The following is a 10,737-nucleotide window of genomic DNA, read 5'->3' on the forward strand; positions in this document are numbered from 1 at the left end:
TTTTTAAAGACGCGAACTAGGTTCCTAGTCCTACATGAGGTCGATACAGTCACCAATTCAATTTTGCATATTCGTTTTATCATATGCATCAGCACCGTTTGTAATATGCGGATCAGTAAACGTTGCAGAGCTAGCCACCCCGGTCAGAGGGCACCGCCGGCATCCTCTGCCGTCATTTCAATCATTAAGAAGTTCGGCGGCGGGCACAAAGCGGTGATTGATGTGCCCGTTTACCGGCCGCGGTGGCACCGACCGGTAAAAAATGCTTAATTAACTCGTTTGGCACCGCCGCTCATTACAATTATTAATCAAACCAAGGCGGGGCGATAGCGCGAGTATGATGTATCGAGCTTTGATTACATTAACGCATTTGGCCGGCAATAATTAAAACCACGCCGGGATGTCTACGGACCAACGGAGAACAAAAGCGCGCGAGGTTTAGGCAACGTCAATTAATGCCAGATATAATGGAACTTGAAGAAAAATGATTTCGCTAATGCAGGTGCCCTCGCCTCCCCCGTTATCACCTGCCTAGACTGATACACACTAGAATTAAATTACAATTAATAGCAATTTAATATTGGATTATTATTTCTTTAACAGAATAGATAATCGAGTAATTATTTTTATTGTTTAAAGCTTTGTAATTAAGTTTACCTGAATAAAAAATAGACTGAAATGTGAGACATAGTAAACGGTGCATTTTATTTGGTGATAGAGAAAATGTCTACAAATATCAAGTTGTAAACACTCTACCAACAAAATATTCCATAATGTTATTAATGCGTAGGCTTTTCCGAAACGGAAAACGAAGAAACTGAATTCAAAACATACTTACTACACTTTGCCGAGTGCATATGAGAGTCCTTTCAACAATCCAAACTTACTATAAGTACGAAAGAAAAAAGACTATAAAAAATATGTACTTACTATGTAGTCAAATAATAAAAACTATCTAACAAAACAATTCTTTAGTTTTACACAGCAAGATTGTTTGATTGCGTATTGTGCAGATGTTGGTGGGCCTGGTCTGGTGGGCTGCAGTGGGCGGGGGTGTCGAGGCGACCGCGAGATCTAATCTAGCGAGATAACACAGCCACATAAACTAGCGAGCAGCGCTGTTGCTGACAACTCTAACTGAACAATTTCTACACAATACCTACTGCAACCTTTAATTCTGATTTTTATTGCGAAGAAAGCATGTTTGTGTTTTCTCTAACATTTATAGACTAAATTATATTTTGTTTATTTAACGATTGTTAGGAATCCTGCTACAATTGATGCTTATCTTTTTATTTTATTTCTCCTTGATTCCTAGAATCATTGTACAAATCATGAATGTAGATGAGGAAAATGTTCAAATATTTTGAGCTTTATAAGTCGCTTGTCGCACGTCTTATTATAAACCCTACAGGCTAAATATAGTAAATTCTTCATTTGCCTTATTACTAAAGCCTCTAAATTTCAATCCAATAGCATACTCGAACAATGAAATAAAGATACAGACTCAAATCATAGCGAGAAAAACAGCCCTGTCTCTTGTCTAACCTTATTCATGAGGTATTCTTCAACTGTTCTTATTAATTTCCTTACAATTAAAAAACCAAAACATAAATACAAATTATTCCTAAACAATAAAATAATAAAACCATCGCATTTATATTCTGTTATGTTATTAGTTGCAAATTAATATGGAAAAAGAAAGTGTTAGTCGATGTGTGTCAATAGATTTGTTGATTGATGACACAGTTATTATCTACGTTTTATACATTAGACACGCGTATGTAGGTAAATGAGTGTAGCACCTAATAATGGATTTAATGAGCGCACTGGACGTCTGTCCGATGATTAATTGTCCAATATAAATTGGCAATGCAGCAACGAAACGCTCATATAATTGGTTATGCGTGCGTTGTAACAGAGTGGTACTAATTTCTTGACAGGCTCTATTTCCCAAACTATATTTGTTATTAACTCCGTAAAAGGTGAAATTGCTTTATGGAAATAAGGTGAAAATGTAGTTTTTGTAAATGTAAAATTATCGCAAGCAAGGAAATGTTAGGCCGTCTTTAAAAGTCCATTTTAGTGTGTTTATACTTTGCTACTAATACTTTACAAACTAAAGGAGTAAGACTTTGGCATAATACTTAAAGAAAGATTAATTTATCACCGTGATACAGAATATCTCTAAGTTTACTAGTAATATATAGTTTTAAACTTTAGTTTAAGTCAACGGTTCGAGAAATCGAGAAATAAAATCTTATGGATTAGAGATGATTGAACTAAATCTGTTAAAAACGTTTTACCCAGAATTAAATACGAAGTGAGGAAAGTTCCAATAACCTATAAGCCTTTCTCGAAATCAAACGGGACGACAGCTGTCATACACCGGCCGAGTAACAAAGGATCGTAATCAAATGTTCAATACAAGAGGCGCGTGCGCACCTAACCGCAACCCCATGCAATTCCACACCTACACAAAACAATATCAAAACGAACCATAACATTACGCAATAAGATTGATTTTCATTTGCACGTCAATTAGTTACAGTTTTCACACAGTCAATGGTTAAACGCAGGAACAAAGGACACGCGCAATTCTTTGTCTTTAACCACACAAGGTTTCGAAACTCTGTGGTCCAACGGCGATATTACACTACTTACTGAGTTACATTTAACAATTTTTCGCTTTACTTTACCAATAGGACGTTTTGCTGCCATTATTCTAAAGTGTAGCACTTGTTTAAGACTGGTTTCAAAAACATCCGAAGATAAATGGTTAAGTTAGCTCTTAAAGTTAGGCAATTTAACTACAGATTTACTCATCTAAAAAAGTTATTATTGCTTAAAAATGGGGACTAGAATGTCCACCATCCACAGTTTGGCTTATTCGAAATCACACGCATACTTTCTTGTATTGCACTACTAACTAAAAATTATTCAATTTCAATAAATAATTACAAATGCTCAACCAAAAGACATAAAGTCGGTGTTACTGATTTTCTTGTTTCTGGAAAGTGATCAAACTTAGAAATTTCCTCATGTGTCAGTGTACAGGATTGATTAGTATGATCGCATTATCGCATTGTCTGGACAATTCACTAAGGACAGTGGCGGGAAGTCACTGTTTATTCTGTTTACAGTGCGGTCATCGCTAACATAGAGCCACTAAGTCTGCCGAACTGGAGGAGACGGCGTAAATCATGTTTTCTGTTTTACTCTTTTCAAATCCGCTGAAGATTGACAGTCAAGGATATGAATAGGGTAATAAGTATATTAAATACTAAATAATCACATACAAAACATTCACGTCACAATTAAGGACTACATTCAAAACATGTTACCTAGGTACTTCAAAATATAATGAGGAAACGTAATAAGTTAACCTACAAAATATGTAAAGTCTTACTATGCTGGGACTGTCTGGTGGATTCTGTTACTGGCACAAAAGAAAATGTGAATCCCCATATTTACACAACATCAAAGGTTTTAATAGTTATTTCAATACCGTCAACTCTTTCTACCACTTCTTCACACTTTTAAGACTTTGTGAATCTACTAGGCAAACGGTCAACTTTCATACTAAAATTGTCAAAAAAGTAGCAAAACTGTCTGCAAATGACAATAATATAAATTCGCCTCGTCCGTTGTTCAAAGATGCGCGACATTAGTTAATCTGGGCATCGTTAGGTCGCAATCAAGTCATTCAGTTCATTACCGCAGTTGCGCTCGCGCACGCCCATCCGCAGACATGTCGCAGATCATCTTATTAATCTTCACAGGTATTTATACATATTATTATATTATTTAACTGCAATATATGTTGTGCATGATACTGCCTCTACATTTTCTTCTTTCCTTCCTCTTTGCCCTGTAATCTTCTACAATGATGAATGCTGGAATTTTACCTTCCCTAGAGCATGTAGTATGATACGGTAGGTCCAGATAGGTTGTAGGTATTACGGTTTTTAAAAGTTATTTGTTAGGCTTATTTAGTAATGTACGAAATTCCACAAATATTGAATGTCGCCTGACGGAAAATTGTTCCTTACTTTCCCAACTACTAAGAAGGCCTTTGTTTTGAACTAAAAGAAAATACCTGGGCTGAAAGATAAGGCTAAAATCTAGCCTACTAAATAACTATGAATAAATCACAAGCGTATATTTTAACCACACGCAAATTGATACTTCGTTAGTGATTAGATTTAATGTACTAAGTACATCGAAATTAGATTGCAATAAAAACAGAGATCAATGGCCTGAAATGATTTCAAAGCGTTATAATCCATTCACAAAAAGCTTCATCTGTATATGAGCATCTATTATTGGCATATGTAATAACTGCCCGTGAACTTGAACAATATTGAGCACTGAGCAGCATAGACCACAAACAAAATAGGTACTTTTTTGAAACTTTATGTATCTGAGATATAGGAAAATTAGTCATAGGAAAATTATGAAACCTGGAAGAGACTAACCCCCGATTTCTGAGGTACATTTAGCGGTTGTTTATCTATTCAATAACGTTTAAACTCATATAAAAAGAAACGCTATTGAATAGGTAAACTACCGTTAAAATTACTCATAAACCGGGGGTAAGTAACTAAGGTCCTAAGGATTAACACAAGGGCAAGCACTGGCTGTAACATCTTTGTTATCTATACTAATACTAATACTAATACTAATATACTAATCATTAGATAAATATAATATAATAAAGCTGAAAAGTTTGTTTGTTTGTTTGTTTGTTTGTTTGTTTGTTTGAACGCGCTAATCTCAGGAACTACTGGTCCGATTTGAAAAACTCTTTCAGTGTTAGATAGCCCATTTATCGAGGAAGGCTATAGGCTATATAACATCACGCTGCGGTCAGTAGGAGCGGAGTAGCAACGAAAAATGTTACAAAAACGGGGAAAATTTTGACCCATTCTCTTAGGTGACGCAAGCGAAGTTGCGCGGGTCAGCTAGTTCTTTTATAAATCGCCAGGTAGACATTTATTTCAATGTTTGATGCTATTGAGAGCAGGCACAGAACTAGAGCATGCAACAATAAGTCAATAATTCGACCAAAATACATAATCTCACTCTGTTTACATTAAGCTTACGGCTAAATTATGTTTTAACCGACTTAAATAAAGAAGAAGTTCTCGAGTTTTCTCTCCTTCCTCTCGTATATGAATACCTCTACATTTAACTTCTCTACGAAACCACACTTAAGCTTTATAATTCCTTTCGCTTTATTCCAGTGTTAGCTGTAACAACAGCGGTGTATGCAGCCCCCAAATCGCAAGAGAAAGCCGAGAAGCACCCCACATGCCAGGAGTTCACTCAAGGCCTGACGTTCAACGACTCGCAGGCAGTAGGCACCTGGCACTTACTGCATTATAGAACTGAAAGGACCAACGGATCTGGTGACTCTCATTGCGTGCAGTTCAGCCCTGTTGATGATCAGGTATGGATTATCAGACAGTTTCACCACTTCTAATATAGTTATTGCTAGTGTACCTAGAGGAATATTGACAGAATTGTTTATACTTTGCCCTTACTTTATCTGTCAGCTAAGTTATCTAACACTTACTCATGGTTCGTGAAACAGCCCCTCAATAAGTTCGCAAGTTTTGCTGCATATTTACTTTCTAAATATTAAATGTACGTAAATTAAAGCCAAATGACATTAATTCAACAATATCAATATCAACTGTCAATACTTTAGGCCTTAGCTCATGTCACGTACGATGCAATGTTTCATAATATTATGTTTATTATTCAATTGTAATGCAGCAGGTGTACGTACCAGTATATAAACATACTTATTTACAGAATAGACACAATTATAAGGGTCAAGAGTTATAATTCTCAGAAATGAGATGTGCGTAATATCTTTGTAGTTCGTTAAAAGTATCAGATTTTCCTGCTAAGGATTGTCTAATCACGTTTTTAAGTGCATAAACGTTTGTGAATCAGCTCAATTACATATTTGAATCATACAAAGACTATTATGTGCACGAACGTGTGTCATACCTGTTCATCTTATGTTTCAGGAACGGAAAGACTTAAAGGAATTAATTGAAAAGTTCGTGGAAAATCTCAAATGGGAGAGTCTTACGTTAAAGATGCAGATTCCTTGCGCTAGCTTGCATGCTAATAAGAGTCGAGATTATTACCTTGAAAGGCTTGAGGGTGATGGCTCCTATAGAACTCTGCAGATGCCTCCACCTACAGGTAAATTATATGAAAAAATAGATACACGATTTTCTCTACATTCGGCATATTCATAACAATTTTATAATCTTTTCATACTTGAAAACATTGTAAGTATTTACTTATTGATCAACTCTTCTGATCTAGGGTTTGACATAATGCAATTTTTTTTTACTTTTTATGGCTGGTTACGAACCCATACATATAGAAAGATGAAGTGTTGTATAGCTACATTAGAAATATCTGAGTACTAAGGAAACAAAATTATCCAAGTAGCAAAAAGTATTATTTTACTAAAAGAATCTAACTACCGAAATATTTTGCAGCAAAATTAGACCTGTCAGACTTCCACCGTTACCCAATGCGGTTGAAGATGATCGAAGGTCAATACCTCGGCATGATGGACTGTCATGAGAAGTTCGTGTTCATCCTCGGCAAACAGCCGCCGGAAGGCAAGGACATCGACGAGAGGCTCAAGAAAATGATCGAAGTCTACTGGCCTAATGAAGAATAAAACACCTTTAAATTCGTTATAGTTAGTTTTGTATATTTATTTCGATCGAAATTATATTCATCTAATTGGGTTAATTGATTCACTTCAGTATTATTTTCGTTTATAATTTGTTATATTATATGAATAAATATCTAATTATTCCATCTAGGGCGTGTTATTGTCTTAAGAATAGAGACTACTACGCTGCCGTCGCAGTCTTTAAGAGTCTCGTTTACTTTTTATAATCTTACATAAATCAATGCGTGTATGACACATCAGATTTAGACACGTTACACGCATACACTATTGCATAATGCAGTGTAATACAAACAGTAATAAGTATAATTGCTATACTATTTCCGGCAGGTTTACGAAATTAGTATCAAAATAATCACAAAAGCAACCAAGCCATTACATCCACCCCACGTGGACGCACAACCCCTGCGTACTAAAGCACCACTCAAATTAAGTGTGGCTCGATCAACAGTCATTTTCGGTTACAATTAACCACACATTTGAGTGAAAAGTCAACCACCCACTCCAATTGATTTATTGTGTCGTACGAGTTCCGCCATTTTGTGGCGGGAAGTACTGCCTAATTGTAATTGACTAGAAGTGGTAACTGGAAGTGAATATTGTTTTATTGTTGTTATCGTGATTTGATCATTGCCTACTTTTGTACTTGAGCTGCAATTTGGAGTCATTTGAGATGTCTCTCCTCCAACATTTCCTATTTTAGTCTATCTTAATTGTCACAGATCTCTGTTTTGCTCTGCTATAAGTACTCGATAATTATAAGTTTTCTCTTACTTAAATTTAGTTCGACAATTCGCTTTAATGCCAATAAATGTGTTTAACTAATTTTATATTACGTAGTACGCTCAGGCACGATATAAAACTACACTGGTCACATCTATACGATAATACACGATGTAGTATGTCGTGTGCCATAGAGGGTGCAACGCTGTTCATTTGTCTAAATGCAGTAGCGTTTTGAAGGGCCGCCGTAGCGCGGGGTGGGAACGTGTTGCACTTTACAAAAAGTTAAATCGCTCCTCGAGCACTCAAGTACCTCTGCCTGTTTTGTTAACTGCCGGCCTTTTGTTTAACGACGACTTTTCAATTGCACTCCACTATAAAATGATATTACGAACATAATAACGCTCATGTATTGTCTATATTGACCTGAAACTCGACGTATTACACAACTATTATTTCACTTTTAATACGGAAAGTTGAAACGTTAGCTACTATGTATGTACGAGTTAATTCGTGTGAAGCAATACCATCACATACATACAATGTAATCACTTTGTAAGTTTTTAAATTACACTCTCGTGTTATTACGTCGCATTCGACATGAAATCCTTGGTCGTAGTCGGATTATTAAAAGTTCAAATTGTAATAACCGCTAAATAAAACTGATAGGAATCAAGACTGAAGAAATAATAAAGAAAAACGTAATTTCAGGCTGTTGGCCCATATCGATGGCAAACTTTTTCAATTACCTACAGTAGGACATAATTATAGTAACAGCAAAATAATAATTGTAATTATATGTTAGCCTACAGTTAGAGAACTATCAACTACGGCCAAATGAGAAATTAATGTGAATTTTATCCTAAACTACCACAAAATTGATGCAATCTATTTTAGAGTCTATGTTACGTAGGAACAGGGGCACCTATTATTAGATACTTTAAGAAGTAAAACCATCAATAAATAGACATGTTTGTTTAGTTTCCACACTACGTTAAATTTGTTAATTGTTCGCACAATAAATCATTGAGGATATGCAACTAAAAGTGATGTGGTAGCGGCGTCGATCACGGGCGACACGACACGATGCGACGCAAGCGACACGACACGGTCGGTGTCGGTGGCGTGATTGAGCCGCGCCGTTTACCGCGCTACACTACACCTGTAATTACTTGTACATATACCTCGCATGTTAATTGTTGGGAAAATTCGGAACGAGCGTAATGAGCGAGGGTGACTTTCTGACTTGTGGGAACTCGCCTATTGCCAATTAAATTAGACAACTGTTTAATTATATCTGTGTGTTTTCTCTACCGACTCCTATACGCCGCTAATACGAGGCCCATGTAACTGTCACTCGCTATAGTTTCTAATTAACGATACTTATCTACAAATTTAAAGCTTTTTTCGAGTGTAGGGGAGTGATTTAGTAAGTTAAAATTACTTATTACAGAGCGATTTTTACTAATTAGAGAGTTTTATAAGTCACCTTAGATTTACACTTGAGTTACATAGAATTCTTTTGTTATTTGGTAGGTACCTACTTGGTACGAACGTTAGAAGTTATTTAACGGAATAAATTTTATAACGTCGTTCGATATTTTGCTTAAAAAGATAATATAAATGGAAGTAAGTAGTTCTCACTTCTATAGGTGTTTAAAGTAATTTTAAATTTACATTGTGTACAATTTATGTAATAATATATAATGTGGTATACGCTTATGCATAAAGATTATTCTGTTATACAATATGTAAGTAACAACAGTGCTCTATCACGGATGATTAATTTTCATTGCCTGCACCGCAAGTTTTCATTAAAAGTAGGTAGATGCTAAACCAACCAAAAAAAGGAAACAAGAACATTTTCCATAAAGCAAGGTAACGTTTTGTTTCGTTATGTATGCAAAGCTCTATCGACATAATAGCATTTAGCGCTGCGAGTAAATTCCTCGGATTTGCATTACTAATCGAGTGGTTAGTTACACGCACGCCCTGATAAGGGAAATATGCTCTAGAATGATTTATACACGTTACTTCGAAGACGTTAAGTACATTTATCAGACCTAAACGAGCCAGTTATACTGTTCGTGATACTGAATGTGAGTTAAACATGTTAACATAAATTTAGTTTATGTATCGAGCAATTTTTTACACTAAGCACCAAGTTACTTTTTTAAGTAGAACCTACTTTATTGTGCCGGATTTATTAACTTTCAACTCGTTGGATAACAACGTAAAAAACAGACATTAGACCTATCTAACGCCTGTAACAAGGTTTTTCAATATTACACCGTAGATTGTAATGATAGACACGGCAATCATCAACAAACGACTACTGACTACGACAATTTTCTCTCTAATTTTCGTTAGTAATAGCATATGAATTACAATCCATCGGGTAACAAACCGAGACTAAGTGCAGCCGAATGTTTCCGTCGGTCCCGTCTCCGCGGCCATTACGGCGAGACGCGACGCCGATACAATTACCGGCCACTGAATAATTTGATAGGGAAAATGATTGATACAACAATCACACGTAATCAGAATCGTGTCGGTGCGATTAGGCCCCCGCACAACCCGACAATTGCTCACCGACGATTTAATCAAGTCCCCCGTTCCTAATGGCTTTCTCTCTTCATTAAATTGTAATAATGGACACTGTTTTTGTCTTTGCGGTGTATATTGGGCGTGGCCGTAGCTTAATGCAGCTAATGATCTACCCACACTTCGAATCAAAAGTTTTTAAGACCAACTCGATGTATGTTTGAGTCAAGATTTCCATCAAAGTGTGAAAGTAGTTAGGCAGTAACTAATAGCTGCCTACAAACCTAAAAAACCGTCACGACGTGAAAAAATAACATTGATTCTTATCTGAACCACATTAGCACCTGAATTGCAATTTCCATCAAAGCTAAATTTTTCAAAGTTACCTAATTTATGTAGAAGAACTAGCTTGTTTTCGGAAACGTTTTCACGTAGTTAAACGCGTCGCTTGACATGCGATTCGACAATTAGCAAGAGCACCAACTTTAGTGTGAACGATAAAAATAAAGTTTGCTTACAATAAATAATAATTGTCCACTCAAAAACAGATTGAATACATTTTTGAAACGCTACGCTACTAATTCGTTAACGTTATTGTACAATGCACATTCTTCATGATTAGTTCTTACTTACTTACTTCAGTTATACTAAAATCGCTGTATGGTCAGGTGGTTCATTATGGCTGATTTGAACATGGTAGATATAACAAGGTACCTATAAAAATCTGCAAATTAAGTAGG

The 10,737-nt window shown here is 35.9% G+C and overlaps 1 protein-coding gene across 1 annotated transcript; it reads left to right on the top strand.

Annotated features, from left to right (window-relative positions):
- Positions 1-3,685: 3,685 nt before the first annotated feature.
- On the top strand, positions 3,686-6,858 carry LOC142978525 (uncharacterized). The gene is made up of 4 exons (XM_076123007.1): positions 3,686-3,782; positions 5,247-5,452; positions 6,042-6,222; positions 6,528-6,858. The coding sequence occupies exons 1-4, from the start codon at positions 3,752-3,754 to the stop codon at positions 6,713-6,715; spliced, it is 606 nt and encodes a 201-aa protein (XP_075979122.1). The 5' UTR covers positions 3,686-3,751; the 3' UTR covers positions 6,716-6,858.
- The last annotated feature ends 3,879 nt before the right edge of the window (positions 6,859-10,737 follow it).

The sequence above is a fragment of the Anticarsia gemmatalis genome, chromosome 2, assembly GCF_050436995.1.
Source record: "Anticarsia gemmatalis isolate Benzon Research Colony breed Stoneville strain chromosome 2, ilAntGemm2 primary, whole genome shotgun sequence".
NCBI lineage: Eukaryota > Metazoa > Arthropoda > Insecta > Lepidoptera > Erebidae > Anticarsia > Anticarsia gemmatalis.